Source organism: Mastigoproctus giganteus, chromosome 9 (genome assembly GCF_048544385.1).
Source record: "Mastigoproctus giganteus isolate SK-2022 chromosome 9, ASM4854438v1, whole genome shotgun sequence".
Taxonomy (NCBI): Eukaryota; Metazoa; Arthropoda; class Arachnida; order Uropygi; family Thelyphonidae; genus Mastigoproctus; species Mastigoproctus giganteus.
The window spans coordinates 172898305-172915214 of NC_143583.1; the positions used below are offsets into that span (position 1 = coordinate 172898305).

At 38.4% G+C, this 16910-nt stretch overlaps 1 protein-coding gene across 1 annotated transcript in view; it reads left to right on the forward strand.

Annotated features, from left to right (window-relative positions):
• The window catches only part of Arms (Ankyrin repeat-rich membrane spanning), a 680132-nt gene that overhangs the window by 332078 nt on the left and 331144 nt on the right, over positions 1–16910 (forward strand). Inside the window, exon 14 of the mRNA XM_090381558.1 lies at positions 3953–4109. Within this exon, the coding sequence (XP_090237684.1) occupies positions 3953–4109 (157 nt within the window). The remainder of the gene's footprint in view (positions 1–3952; positions 4110–16910) is intronic.

Here is a 16910-nt window from a genome sequence, read left to right on the forward strand (position 1 = left end):
GTATAATAGCAATACATACTAGGTCATTAGTAGCAATCCAAATAGTATCATTAAGCAGTTAATGGAAAAACAAAAAATTTAATATTAAAAGTAATAATGGAAAATTCTTATATGTATGTCTAATACCAAAATTTCATAAGATCCTGGTGGGGCTTAGATACACTTTATGCAAGGACAGTTATGTAAAAATCCCAGTAAATTATTGGATAATTTGCTTCAAATAATCATTGACAGTTTAGAAAAACCAGCTGGATCTGTGTGGCTAGAAAATGGAAGTTTTCTAGTCACATGAATGAGGCTGGAGTTGTGAACATTAAAATCGCTAAGGAAAATTACCTCACTGTTAGGAAAGCTGGACTGGAGAAAGTCAAAGAGTTCCAAGTGATTAGTGGAGTTGGAAGAACAATTTAGGCAACAGATGAATTTGACAGAATGTGGTAGAGAGATTTTAAGCTAGAGAAGATCAAAAAGAGGAGGTTCTAAATTACTAAGTCTTCAGTGGGACTACCTGTTGAAGTTACCAGTAGCAAATTCTAAATGGGAAGTGTTCAGGGAAATACTATATACCAGAGAAGAGATACTACTCAAGTATCATAATTATGAGAGTTTCATGTACCTGTACTGTTAGTACGTAATTACTGGAAATTTGGATATAATTAAGTTATATCCAAATTAAGTATCAAAATTCAAAATTAAGTATCAAATATTGTTGGGATATCAGAGACGTGGTGTCACACAGATATAAGGGATGCAGAACTGCAATTTGGGGAGTACAATGTCTACAGAAAGGATAGACAGGATAGGAAGGGAGGAGGGGTTATGCTATTAGTTAAGAAACACATAAAATCCAAGGAAGTGAAGCCAGTCGACATCGCTGGACAGCGCAGTGTCGAGTCAGTTTGGTGTGACAAAAGCATTGGGAGATCAAAATTGAGAGTAGGAGTGTGCTATAGGCCTAATGACTCTGGTGAGTATAATAAGAAACTGTACAGAGAAATAGTGGGCCAGTAAATCAGAGAGTCTTATAATGGGGGATTTTAATTTCCCAGATATTGACTGGAATTTGGGGGCTGGTCACTCACACACTAGCAAGGCTTTTGTGGATTTATTGGATGATTGTTTTCTACATCAGCATGTTCGGAAGGCAACTAGAGGGGGTAATACTCTTGATTTGATTATCAGTAGTGATTCTTCGTGCATTAAGAATCTGCAGATAAATGAACCACTAGGTGGCAGTGATCACAGTGTTCTGAAGTGGGAGTTACTTAAAGAGGTAACTACCATTAGGGGTAAAGGGAAGGGGTATTGCTTTCGTAAAGGCGACTACGATGGACTGAGACAGTATTTAAATTCTATACAGTGGGATCAACTGATGATGTTACCAACAGCAAATTCAAAATGGGAAGCATTCAAAGAACTTATCTTGCAAGCTACTAGGCTTTGCATACCAACTAAGAAATATTGTTCAAGGTTTAGGCCTAAATGGATGTCAGATAAACTAATGAGGCATATGGCAGAGAAGAAAAATGCATGGGATACATACAAATTAACACGTGACACAGAAGCCTATGACAGATACAAGTTGATCTGTAACCAAGTTACAAAGGAGGTTAGGCAGGCTAAGGCAGATTACGAGAGATCCTTGGCAAGGGATGCGAAGAAAAACAGCAAAGAGTTCTTTACTTATGTAAACTCTAGAAGGAAGGGGATGAATCAGATTGGTCCACTTGATATCGATGGGTAAACTGTTGATGACCCTGCTCAGGTAGCTAACAAACTAAATGAATATTTTGCATCAACTTTCACACATGAGGGGTTATTCAGCGAGGGGAATGCCAGAGATGTATTCAACTCTAGCAGTAAGCTAGAGAATCTTGTAATAACTGAGAGTAAAGTGGAGGACAAATTGTTGAAGATAAACACAAGAAAGGCACCTGGGGTGGGTGGGATCTATCCAGTTATATTAAAGGAGGCAGCAAAGGAAGTAAGCAAACCCTTAGCCATAATTATGAGAGCTTCCTTGGACTCAGGGGAGGTACCCAGGGACTGGAGATGTGCAAATGTGACCCCAATTCACAAAGGAGAATCAAAGGCTGACACAAGTAATTATAGACCTGTGAGTTTAACTTCTGTTCCCGGAAAATTAATGGAGGCACTGGTTAAAGAAGCACTGCAGGATCATCTAGATAAGACTTCAGTTATAGCTCGGACACAGCATGGTTTTGTTAAGGGGAAGTCTTGCCTGACCAATTTGATTGGATACTATGATGCAGTCACAAAAGAACTGGATACAGGGAATAACTTTGATATTATATACTTGGATCTTAGGAAGGCTTTTGATACTGTTGCACATGGAAGACTGCTGCACAAATTGGAGCAGTGTGGCATTGGAGGCAAATTGCTGCTATGGATAAAGGGGTGTTTGAGGGGGAGAAGACAGAGAGTGGTAATCAATGGATACTGCTCATTGTGGACTAATGTTATTAGTGGTGTCCCTCAGGGTTCAGTATTGGGTCCTTTATTGTTCTCTGTATTTATAAATGATATTGATGATGGTATATCAAGCTTAATGTCCAAGTTTGCAGACGATACGAAGGTTGGCAGGGTTGTCAAGGACACTACTGACACTATGCTGCTGCAACAGGATCTGGAAAGGTTGAGCAGATGGGCTTCGAGGTGGCAAATGAAGTTTAACATTGACAAATGTAAAGTACTACATATGGGAAACAGCAACCTCAGAGCAACGTATCAACTCTGTGGTACTACACTTACAGTTGTAGAGAATGAAAGGGACCTGGGGGTGGTTGTGCAGGCAAATAAGAAGTTCTCTAAGTAGTGCAGATGGGCTGCAAGAGTAGCTCATGGTGTATTGTCAATGATAAATAGGAATTTTTCTAGCAGGGATAAGGAGGTGATTATTCCCTTGTATAAGGCAATGGTCAGGCCACACCTGGAGTACTGTATACAGGCCTGGAGGCCTCATTTCAGGAAGGATGTAGAGCTGCTGGAACGAGTACAGAGAAGAGCAACAAGATTAGTGAATGGAACAAAGGGGTGCTCTTATGAAGGAAGGCTTAAGTTTTGCAAATTACAGTGTCTGGAGACTAGGCACCAGTGAGGTGATCTGATAGAGGTGTACAAAGCCTTGAATGGTTTGAGCATGCTCAATGCTGATGGGATTCTTCCTCTTTGCTCAGAATAATCACCTGAGAGGGCATAAGTTCAAATTGAGGAAAGACAGATGTAGGATAGATGTGTGGAAATTTGCCTTTTGCCAGCGGGCGGTTGGTAGGTGGAACAGACTTCCATCCCTTGTCGTGGAAGTTGATAGCCTAAATAAGTTTAAGGCTCAGCTGGACAGGTATTTCGAACGAACAGAGGGGTGAAGTGGAAGTAGTTATTTTTTATTTTTTTTTTTACTTTATTTTTTGGCTGATGCTGCATAAGCTTGCTTTCTTGCATCAAATGCCTCTGCTAATGCTATGTAACCCAAATACCCAAAGTTGAAACCAAGCAGTTGTAACCCCATAAGTAACTTGTATAACTTTCATTATTTAACATAATTAGATTAATAGAATTTTGTAAAACCTTCTAGAAAATTCTAACCCCACAAGCCGGAGAAGGGGAAACAGTGAGTTCCCAAAATGTAGCCATAATTGTTTAATTGTTTGAAATTGAGGTGTTTCAGCCATTCAAATTGTAGCATTTCAATAATAATAAATTACTTAAATCTACCACATGATACAATAGTATAATCTCAATTAATTAATTATCTTACAGTTTTAAAACTATTAATAATTAAAACATAAAATTGCTTGTGTGGCTAAAAATTTGTTGTGATGGTGTTATTGCACATCATTTGGCTTCATTAAATAAATATTAAAATTTTTTATCTTTGTCTAAATAAAAATTAAGGCAGTTAAATAATCTCATATCTTTTTTTAATTTTCAGGTATAATTATTTATGTAAGCCAACGACATGACTGGACTTGGGCTAGTAACATTAATACTCTTCTTGCAACTCAGTTGAATTCCTTAAGAACATTACTTTTAGTTGTATTTTGTAGTCCCCCTTCTGTAAGAAGAGACCTTCACACACATCCAGTGCGGTAAGTATTGTGGAATTCTTTTGTATTACTGTAGTGCATTACATAAATATATACACTCCTCCTTGACAGTATAGTGATTTCTCCAATTGTAGGGAGAAATATGGTTTTAAATCCTTTCAGAGAATGGAGAAGGGTTTTCCATGAGTTATTTCAGTTTTTCAGCCCCACAACATGCATATTAGCCTGTGAATAGAATTATGTACATATAATGCATTCTGACAATTGGCCTAAAAAGTTTTTTTTGCATTTGAATGCCTTGGCTAAACCCTTTTTTTCAGATTGTTATGATTTATCATTCCAGTGAATCAAAGAAGCATAAAAAAAAAATAATACATTTTTTATATATACAGGGTGTTTCAGTTAAACGTTTCAGAACTTCTAAGAGGGGTAGGGTACATCCTGACAACTCGAAATCATATAGCAATGTGGGGTCGGAAATGCTTTCCTGAAGCGGTGTTGTACACAGAAGCACCATAAAGAAAAGAGACCGTAAGTGAGAAATCGTTTTAATAATACATGAAAAGAAGCAAAAGGTACATGGATTAAAGTAAGTGTTCGAAGTTTCTTCCACGGGCTACAATGCACGCCTCACATCTCCGACGCATGGACATCCGAACATTCTGGAATACTCCAGGCGAATTTCGAATTTCTTCGGCAGCTACTGCGATTCTTGCAACCAGCTCCTCAGCATTGTCAACAGGGGTGTCATAAACTAGCGATTTCATATGACCCCAGAAATAAAAATCAAGACATGATAGGTCGGGTGACCGAGCAGGCCAACGCACGGGACCACCACGTCCGATCCACTGTTGACCAAATGTGACATCCAGGTAGTTACGAACATCTCCGCTATAATGGGCAGGGGCTCCATCGTGTTGGAACCACATTGTCTGTTGCGTCGATGCAGAAATCTGTTCATCTCTCAAAAGTTGTGGCAATACTTGCTGCAGAAAGATCAAGTAGATAGGTCCGGTTAGACGACACGGTAACAGGTAAGGTCCGATGAGGTGATCTCCCATAATACCGGCCCATACATTGACCGAAAATCGAATCTGTGCTGCACGACGTCGTATTGCATGCGGGTTCTCGACCGCCCAGATATGGTCGTTATGCGTGTTGAAAATTCCTTCCCTTGTGAAGGATGCCTCATCAGAAAATAACACTTCAGCAGGAAAAAGGGGATTTGTAGCACATTTTCCAAGGTACCACTGTGCGAAAGCAATACGAGGTTGAAGAAACTTCGAACACTTACTTTAATCCATGTTACTTTTGCTTCTTTTCATGTATTATTAAAACGATTTCTCACTTACGGTCTCTTTTCTTTTTATGGTGCTTCTGTGTACAACACCGCTTCAGGAAAGCATTTCCGACCCCACATTGCTATATGATTTCGAGTTGTCAGGATGTACCCTACCCCTCTTAGAGGTTCTGAAACGTTTAACTGAAACACCCTGTATATATGTTATCATTAGTATAGGAATGTGATGCAAGAAAATTAGCTTATACAGCATCAGCGGCGGAAAAAAACTCTTCCCATTTCATGTATTTATTCGCTCTGAAATTTTTTTTTTTTAAGCTAACAACTTTTACAATGACAGATGGAAGTTTGTTCCAGCAAACAGTCACCTGCTGGCTAAAGGCATATTTCTGCACATCTATTCTGCAATGGCCTTTCCTCAGTTTGAATTTATGCCTCCTCAAGTACATAATCTGAGCAAGAGGAAGAATCCCAGGATTGAGCTTGTTCAAACCATTCAAGGATTTCTACACATCAATCAGATCACCTCGTAAGTGCCTAGTCTCAGATGTTGCAGTTTGCCTTTCTTGGTATGAGCAACTCTTTGTTCCCCTCACTGCATACAGGTCTGAAGGCAGTACTCAAGGTGTGGCCTGATGATTGCCTTATACAAAGGGATAATCGCCTTCTTATCCCTGCTAGCAAAGTTCCTATATATCATTGACAAGACCCTCATGAGCTTCTCTGGCAGTCTGGCTGCAACACTCAGAAAACTTAATATCTGACTGCACAATTACCCCCAGGTAATTTTTTCATTTTCCACTACCCTGAGTATAGTAGCACACAATTGGTATGTTACTTCTGGGGTTATTTCTACCCATATGCAGTACTTTGCATTTGTCAATGTTACTTCTAGGGTTATTTCTACCCATATGCAGTACTTTGCATTTGTCAATGTTAAACTTCAGTTGCCACCTCTCAGCCCATCTTCCAGCTTTTCTAGATCCTCTTGCAGTAGTGTACTGTCATTAACAATCCTGCCAACCTTTGTATCATCTGTAAACTTGGACATTAAGCCTGATATACCTTCATCAATATCATTGATAAATACAGAAAACAACAATGGGCCCAACATGGAATCCCTGGGGGACACCACTAATAAAGTTTTTCCATGAAGAGCAGTGTCCATTGATAACCACTCTGTCTTTTCTCACTCAACCATCCCTTTATCCATAGCAGCAACTTTCCCTTAATGCTATACTGCTCGAATTTGTGGCACCTCCGTAGCCAGGTGGGCAGGAGCAGCAGTGCATAGCACTCACTTCTTGATTAGACCGGGGTTCGAGCCCATGCCCACCAAATACGGAGGATGCGGAAAGGTCAGGGAATGACCTCCGCATTTCCCCGGAGCAATATGGCCTTAGTTGCTAATGCTCCTAAAAACCAAATAACAAATAACAAACAAAGCTCCAATTTGTACAGCAGTCTTCCATGTGCAACAGTATCAAAAGCTTTCCTGAACTCCAAGTATATGATATCAAATTTATTTTTTGCATCCAGTTCCTTTGTGACCACATCATAGTATCCAATAAAATGGGTCAGAGAAGAGTTCCCCTTAACAAACCCACGCTATGTCTGAACTATTACTGCAGTCTTGTCTAAGTGATCGAGCCGACCGGGCTAGCCAGGTGGGTAGCCTGGTAGTGCCTGCCTGGCAACCCAAAGGTCGCGGGTTCGAATCCCGCCTCAGGCTTGGATCAAAGTACTGCAAAAACCTTGGGAGGTGCATTATGGCCACAGAAGCCGATGCGCCAACAACTACCAAAAAAAAAAAAAAAAAAGTCTAGTTGATCCTGTATCACCTCTTTAACCAGTGACTCCATTATTTTCCCCAGAACAGAAATTAAACTAACAGGTCTGTAATTACTCATGGTACCCTTTGATCCCCCTTTGTGAATTGGGAATACATTTGTACATCATCAAGTCTGTGGGGGCCCCCCCTGAATCCATGGATGCTGTCATAATAATTCCCGAGGTTTCTTTCTTATGTTTAACTTTAACAATCTCTCCTCCACTTTGCTCTCAGTTATTACAAAAAAAATATTTAGCTGCCTGTTAAAGTTTGATAAATGTCTGGCCTCCAACTACCTACAGAATTCCTCATGTGTGAATGTAGATGCAAAATACTCATTCAGTTTGTCAGCTAATACAAGTTATTCCTTTTTTTTTTTTTATAATCAGTGCTAACACTAGGCAAGTGCAGGGAATAATGTGGCAAGGAACAAATTCAGTAAACATCCAGCAATGCCATTGGTGCGGGCGGGAATGTATTACCTCATGTTAAAACAACTAAACATTCTACAGTCAAATATTTTGTGAGAATTATTATACTACTTCCTGGCAACATGCATTTATCCTAGCTGTTCCAATACGAGGGGATGCCCATTCATCTCTTTATAACTACAAGCCCATTTTTCTCACCAGTTGCTTAGAAAAATTTTGAAAGGAAAAGTACATAAGTGTCCCACCTAATTTCTTGACTCTGACACTATTGAATCAAAACTAGTACTGCTTTTGATAAAATAGATTCTCACTCTAACACATTTGACAAAATGAATATGCATTTCACATGACATGCAATAGCCAATAATGACAAAAAGAGGGATCATGTGCTAATCAATTAGTTCAGTCATGACAAGTTTCTGATTTCCATTTGCTTATTGTGATTTATTAAATAATAACCTTATGTAATTAAATCAGATTAAATATCATTAGCTTTATATAGCATCAGCTTTGGCTGATGCTATATAAGCTTGCTTTCTTGCATCATATGCCTCTACTAATGCTAATATGAAAAATAGTTTAACCTGTTGACATCTACAGACTGGAGTTTGTATATATCATTGAAATAAGTAATTAAAATGATTTTTTAAAAATTATTTTTCTGAAAAAGCATCTTGATTTAGCAAGAGATGTATTTGCCATTACTTCTACCCATGCAGTTATGTGCCATACTGTTGATACAGAAGTGCTTGTTATTTCAGGTTTTCAAATCAGTGAAACTTTCTGAATCTCCTGCTTTTAAATAGTGCAGGTTTCCCTCATATACCAAAATTATTAGGTATACACTCATATATTTCAGCTGTCTGTCACGGTGACATTACTATTTCTTATCCATAATTAGCTTATGCATGTTTGCCCTTATGCATAATTGTAAGTGATCAGCTTTTCCCACATGAGGAATGTTGATCAATTTCAGCTTTTGGCAAACAGTACATAGACGTTAAAGTTGAAAAAACATTCATACAAGTATAATGCATTTGTTAGGAATGAAAATTTAGCCATGGTAAGCCTGTACATAAAAAAGGCCTGTGCACGACATAAAATAGTACTATATTCTCTAAGATCTTCATTACCTATGGCTGTGTGATAATATAACTCTTCTAATCCAAAGTTTCATTTCGTTTAGAACATTAAAGTCACTATCTAAACGTTCTTTCTCATACTAATATTTAGGTTGAAGGTATTCCCCAAGGATGAGTATTGAGATACCACACTCTTTGCAATCAAAATAAATAACATGATACAAAATATTCCAATCATTTATATGCTGATGATCAGGCTATTTCTGTCATTTACATATTATGAATATTGTTGAAAAGCATCTTCAGCTCTCAATAAGCAAAATAGAACTCTGGATATCGAATAAATGGTATTGTCTTTCTGAGTAAAAGACTTCCATTATCTACCTTAAAAAAAAAATGTTTGCTTTATCCAAAAAAAAAAACATTCAAATTTTATTTAAAATTGACATCATTCCTCTTTCTAATGATATATTTTTTCTGGGGCTAAAATAGAAAAAAGTAGTAGTAGTAGTAGTGGAGGCATGTGATGCAGGAAAGCAAGCTTATGTAGCATCAGCCAAAAAAACAAAACAAAACCATCTATTCTACAACTGTCTTTACTCGATTTGAATTTATATCCCCTCAGGTTCGTAATCTGAGTAAGAGGAAGAATCCCATCCGAATTGAGCCTGCTCAACCCATTCAAGGCCTTATACCTCAATCAGATCATCTTGCAGGTGCCTACTCTCCACACACTGCAATTTGCAGAACTTGAGCCTTTCTTCGTAAGAGGACCCCTCGTTCCCCTCACGAATCTTGTTGCCCTCTGTACTCACTCAAGCAACTCTACATCCTTCCTAAAATGAGGCCTCCAGACCTGTGCAGTACTCAAGGCATAGCCTGAATTGCCTTAGCTGACTGGGCTAGCCAGGTGAGTAAAGTGCCTGCCTGCCAATCCAAAGGTCGGGGGTTCGATTTCCGCCTCGGGCTTGGATCAGAGTAAAATGCAAAAACTTTGGGAGGTGCATTATGGCCACAGAAGCTGATGTGCCAATAACTGACAAAAAAAAAGAAGACAATTGCCTTATACCAAGGGATAATCGCCTCCTTTTCCCTACTAGCAAAATTTCTGTATATCATTGACCATACCCCCATGACCTGCTCTAGCCGCCTGTCTGCACTGCCCAGAAAACTTCTTATCTGACTGCACAATTACTACCAGGTCTTTTTCAGTTTCTACCACCCTAAGTGTAGTATCACACAGTTGGTGCATTTTGCTGGGGTTACTTCTACCATATGTAAACTAACCTTCCAGGAACACATAACTTGCAAACTATGTATTTTAAAAAACTGACTCTACTTAGAGCTACATCTTCAACAGTTTTTCAACAGTATATGATATCAAAATTATGTTGAGAATTTTTATAATGTCTCTAATCCAAGCTTATATATAAAATAGATGAACTTGCACCCCATTCCAAAGAAAAATGCTATTGCTCAACTATGCAACAAAATTTCAGTCTTCCTCCTTATTCTATCTGGCCATGCTTCTTTGGAAATGGGTTGAATAACAATTATGTAAGGTAATCAAATGAAAATAAGGCTACTAGACTTGGATTATGAAAATTAACACATTCACTGCTGCTTAAATTTTTGAGGGTCCTTTCTGTGTGCTTTGGAGTGTTTCTGTGTGGGCACTGAAACAAGTAAGCACTACTTTTTAGTAAATGAAAAGGATTTCATCTGTGAAGCATCATCACTACAAACACTGGCATTTGTTGTTTGTAGCAGTCTAACATCAATACATGCATTTGAATGAGATTCAGAATCTGCATTGTGTGAATAGAATTCTGCCTTAGTATCATATGATATATTATAAAGAGCTGATTCGATGTTATTGGCTTCAACAAACTGTCCATCCCTGTTCCTTTTCAGTCCTGATGTCTCAGGCTGTGGGTCCTTTATAACAATCTTTTAGGGTAAAATTTTATAGTAGACACACTCGTTAAGGATGATGTTTTGTTTTTTCACAAACTAAAGAACTAAATTCAGCAAGCATAACTTCCAGAACTTTTACCATTTAGAATTTTTGTGGAAAATACTAAACTAGATAAAATAACTTCAACGTAAGCAGTGAACATATAACTGTGAACCAAAGTATACAGCTTTTATGTTGATCTCTAAACAGTTTAATTAACGGCAAGCAAAATCTCAGCCATAATGAAAATAGCCAATGGGTCCGTTAGCATTCCACTATTGAACAGTTGTTCATTTTGTGTGCTTTTCCTGTTACAGTGCTCAATTATTGATCACAATTGAACAGACACAAAGTTGCATCAAGGCACAAAAAATTGTGATTTATTTTGATGCAAGTTTGCATTTCAGCAGTGAACATGTTAAGGAGTATTTGGGATTTAAAAAAAAAAAGAGATAGCTAAGTAAAAAAAACTTCAGGAGACAATGTACCTGTTCTGTGTGGTTGAGATATAACTTCTCTATGATAACTGTTTTCAGTAGTGATGAAAGAACTTTTTATCAAATAAAACTTTCAGGCAGCCCATTCCTTTATAAATGTTTAGTATTATCAAATATACATAGAGGGTTCAAAGATGGAAGTACCAGTACTATCTCCTGAAATCTCCGCCTTTGTTTCTTTCCCAACTGATTTATTTACCCACCCAAACTATATGCAATCTAGATAGAATTGGAAAACATTATCTCTAACAATTAACCCATAAGTCATGATATTTACAGATTACAGAAGTGCACTATCTGCACTACAAAATAAATCCATATCATATCATCCTATTAAAAAGAACAATAAACTCTGTCAATCCCAAATAAATAATTAAATAATTTCTTCAGTTTAAGCAAGAACCTCAACTGGGGAGCAGAAAAAGCAGGCAAGAAGTCGTACTTACAAGACACACAAACAGTAAGGAACATTCTACTGGAATATAATCATTATCAACTAACTAGGACCTCAACATTTAAATCTCTCTCTCTCTCTCTCTCTCTCTCTCTCTCTCTCTCTCTCTCTCTCTCTCTCTCTCTCTCACTGACATGGCAGTCCTTATTCCATTAAACATCCATAAGAACAAGAGTGATCATTCAACAGTAAACAGTTCATTCACAACAACAGTGAGTACTGTTGTAACAAATGGTTTAAAGTGAAGCTGGATGAGGATGCAAGAGTTTCAGATAGGATTGTTTGGTTGAATAAGGTAGTGTTAAACCTCAGTGGTATACCAAACAGATATAATTGTGAGTATTGGTTTCCTGTTATTTCATGTAAAAAAGGCAGTGAATTTACCAGGAGTTACAGCTGTTATAATGTCTCATCCAGCAAAATTGTGCTACATTTTTAAAGAAGCATTTATCTGCAATATGTAGCAACAGTAGAGGCAAGAAAACAAGCTTATATAATATCAACAAAAAAAAAAAAAAAAAATACATACTTCAACCGTCTGTATTCTCCAAGAATTTGTCTAGTTTTTTCTTGAATTTATTCTTCAAACCATCCATTTCAACAATAACAGATGGAACGCAGTTCCAACAATCAACCAGCAGCTGACTGAAGGCAAACTTCTGCACATCTAGCCTGCAACCATCCTTCCTCAACTTGAATTTATGCCCACTCATGTTTGCACTCTCAGCTAGAGGAAGAATGCCATTTACCCCACTCAATCTTTTCAAGGCTTTAAACACTACATTCAGTTCTCCCCCATAGGTGCTTAGTTTCCAGACACTGCAATTTGCAGACCTGAAGCCTTTCAATAAGAGAACAAAAGAGCACCCTTTTGTTCACCTTCACCAATCTGATATTGACCTTCTCTGCACCCATTGCACCAGTTTGTACATCTTTCTTAAAGTAAAGCCTAATTTTGTACACCTTTCTTAAAGTACTCAAGATGGGCTTAATCATGGCCTTTATACTTCAGAATACTGGCGGAATTACTTAACAAGTACAGGTCACTGTTGAAAAAAAGCCGTGAATTAGGGTTGAATTTGAAAGTGTCTGCAATTCTGCTCAGACATGATAGGAGGGAGTATATGATGAGAGCCTTGTCGATCAATTCAGCCCTGAAAAGATTGTGCAAGGCTCAAGGGGTAAAAACTTCTTCAGCCTGATCTGTACTTGTTAACAGGAGAGATTGCTTCTACAGGGAAGAGATACATTTAAATAGAAAGGGTGCAAAGAATATTTGCTGATGCTATCGAGGCAGTGTTAGATGGGTTGGAAAACTGCTAGCTTGGGGAGATACGAGGACTAATAGATTAACAGTAGCTACTGGCAGAGGTGAAAGTAATTCTTGCACTGCTTCTATTGGAATGAGCAGCAGCCTGGAAACCAAGATGCAGCATATTTCAGAGACTGCTGGAAGTCATTGTGGTACAAGTAAACACATTACACATCCTCTGGGGAATACCAGAGGTGGGTTGTAATATGGCAGATAAGAATAGGAACAGACGCATGCATATTTGCACTTACACCAATGCTAGGAGTTTGGTAAATGAATTTGAGGTATTGCTCAAAACATCAAAGGCAGATATTGTTGGGATATCAGAGACGTGGTGTCACACAGATATAAGGAATGCAGAATTGGAATTTGAAGAGTACAATGTGTACAGAAAGGATAGACAGGATAGGAAGGGAGGAGGGGTTATGCTATTAGTTAAGAAACACATAAAATCCAATGAAGTGAAGCCAGCCGACATCGCTGGACAGTGCAGTGTCGAGTCAGTTTGGTGTGACATAAGCATTTGGAGATCAAAACTGAGAGTAGGAGTGAGCTATAGGCCTAATGACTCTGATGAGTATAATAAGAAACTGTACAGGGAAATAAAGTGGGCCAGTAAATCAGAGAGTTTTATAATGGGGGGATTTTAATTTCCCAGATATTGACTGGAATTTGTGGGTTGGTAACTCACACACTAGCAAGTCTTTTGTGGATTTATTGGATGATTGTTTTCTACATCAGCATGTTCAGGAGGCAACTAGAGGGAGTAATACTTTTTATCTGATTATCAGTAGTGATTCTTCATGCATTAAGAATCTGCAGATAACGGAACCACTAGGTGGCAGTGATCACATTGTGCTGAAGTGGAATTTACTCAAAGGGGTAAAGGGAAGGGTTTTTACGTTCGTAAAGGCGACTACGATGGTCTGAGACAGTATTTAAATTCTATACAGTGGGACCAACTGATGATGTTACCAACAGCAAATTCAAATGGGAAGCATTCAAATAACTTATCTTGGAAGCTACTAGGCTTTACAAACCAACTAAGAAATATTGTTCAAGATTTAGGCCTAAATGGATGTCAGATGAACTAATGAGACATATGGCAGAGAAAAAAATTCAAGGATACATATAAATTAATGGGTGACATGGAAGCCTATGATATAAGCAAAGGAGATTAGGCAGGCAAAGGCATATTATGAGAAATCCTTGGCAAAGGATGCAAAAAAAAAAAAAAAAAAAAAAAAAACAGAAAAGAGTTCTTTACCTATGTAAACTCTAGAAGGAAAGGGATGAATCAGATTGGTCCACTGGATATTGATGATTCAACTGTTGATGATCCTGCTCAGGTGGCTAACAAACTAAATGAGTATTTTGCATCTACATTCACACATGAGGAGTTATTCAGGAAGGAGAATACCAGAGGTGAAGTAAACTCTGGCAGTGAGCTAGATGATTTTGTAATAACTGAGAGGAAAGTGGAGGAGAAATTGTTGAAGATAAACATAAAAAAGGCACCTGCGGCGGATGGGATCTATCCAGTTATATTAAAGGAGGCATCAAAGGAAGTAAGCAAACCCTTAGCCATAATTATGAGAGCTTCTTTGGACTCAGGGGAGGTACCCATATACTGGAGATGTGCAAATGTGACCCCAGATCACAAAGGAGGATCAAAGACTGACACAAGTAATTATAGACCTGTGAGTTTAACTTCTGTTCCAGGAAAATCAATGGAGGCACTTGTTAAAGAAGAACTGCAGGATAATCTGGACAAGACTTCAGTTATAGCTCGGATACAGCATGGTTTTGTTAAGGGAAAGTCTTGCATGACCAATTTGATTGGATACTATGATGCAGTCACAAAAGAACTGGATGCAGGGAATAACTTTGATATTATATATTTGGATCTTAGAAAGGCTTTTGATACTGTTGCACATGGAAGACTGCTGCACAAATTGGAGCAATGTGGCATTGGAGGCAAATTGCTGCTATGGATAATGGGATGGTTGAGTGGCAGAAGACAGAGAGTGGTAATCAATGGACACTGCTCGTCGTGGACCAATGTTATTAGTGGAGTCCCTCAGGGTTCAGTGTTCGGTCCATTGTTGTTTTCTGTATTTATAAATAATATTGATGATGGTATATCAAGCTTAATGTCCAAGTTTGCAGACGATACAAAGATTGGCAGCGTTGCTAAGAACACTACTCACAGTATGCTGATGCAACTGGATCTGGAAAGGTTGAGCATATGAGTTGAGAGGTGGCAACTGAAGTTTACATTGACAAATGTAAAGTAGTACATATGGGAAACAGTAACCCCAGAGCAACGTATCAACTCTGTGGTACTACACTGACAGTGGTAGAGAATGAAAAGGACCTGGGGGTATTTGTGCAGGCAGATATGAAGTTCTCTGAGCAGTACAGACGGGCTGCAAGAGTAGCTCATGGTGTCTTGTCAATGATATACAGGAATTTTTCTAGCAGGGATAAGGAAGTGATTATTCCCTTGTATAAGGCAATGGTTAGGCCACACCTTGAGTACTGTATACAGGTCTGGAGAACTCATTTCAAGAAGGATGTAGAGCTGCTGGAACAAGTACAGAGAAGGGCAACAAGATTAGTGAATGGAACAAAGGGTTGCTCTTACGAAGAAAGGCTTACATTTTGCAAATTACAGTGTCTGGAGACTAGGCACCGACGAGGTGATCTGATAGAGGTGTGTAAAGCCTTGAATGGTTTGAGGATGCTCAATGCTAATGGGATTCTTCCTCTTGCTCAGATGGCACATTAGAGCCTTAGTTGCTAATATGCCAATAAAAATCAAAACTAAACCAAACCTTGCTCAGAATAATCGCCTGAGAGGGCATAAATTCAAATTGAAGAAAGACAGATGTAGGATAGATGTGCGGAAATTTGCCTTTAGCCAGTGGGTAGTTGGTTGGTGGAACAGACTTCCATCCCTTGTTGTGGAAGTTGATAGCCTAAATAAATTTAAGGCTCAGCTGGACAGATATTTCGAACAAATGGAGGAGTGAAATGGGAGTGGTTTTTTTTTTTTTTTTGGTTTGGCTTATGCTGCATAAGCTTGCTTTCTTGCATCATATTCCTCTACTAATGCTAATGCATTCTTTAAAATGTATGAAATGTGTTTGTTTTCAGTGAAATTTAATTTCTAGTGCACTGTGAACTTTACAAAATGATCCTTTTTTTTTAGGAAAATATCTCTTTTTTTTTTAACGAATTCCTGCTTACAATTGCCTCATCTTTAGATTTTTGGAATTCAAAAGGTAGCATTAGTAGTGGCATATGATGCAAAAAAAAAAAAAAAAAACCCTCTCATTTCATCCATCCACTCACTCCAAATGTCTGTCTTTTTCTGCTTTGAATCTATTTAAGCTATCAACTTCTACCACGGCAGGTGGAAATTTCTTCCAGCAATCAATCACACGCTGGTTAAAGGCAAACTTCCACACATCTATCCTACAATTGTCTTTCCTCAATTTGAATTTGTGCCCTCGTAGGCGATTATTCTGAATAAGAGGAAGGATCCCATCAGCATTGAGCATTTAAGGCTTTGTACACCTCAATCAGATCACACTTTAAGGCTTTCTTCACCTCATTCAAATTACCTCATAGGTGCCTAGTTTCCAGACATTGTAATTTTCAAAACTTAAGCGTTTCTTTGTAAGAGCACCCCTTTGTTCCATTCACTAATCTTGTTGCCCTTCTCTGTACCCGTTCCAGCAGCTCTACATCCTTCTTGAAATGAGGCCTCCAGACCTATATACAGTACTCTAGGTGGGGCCTGACCAGTGCCTTATACAAGGGAATAATCACCTCCTTATCCCTGCTAGAAAAATTCCTATATATTATTGACAATACACCATGAGCTACTCTCGCAGCCCGTCTGCACTGCTCAGAGAACTTCATATCTGCCTGCACAACCACCTTCAGGTCCCTTTCATTCTCTACCACTGTC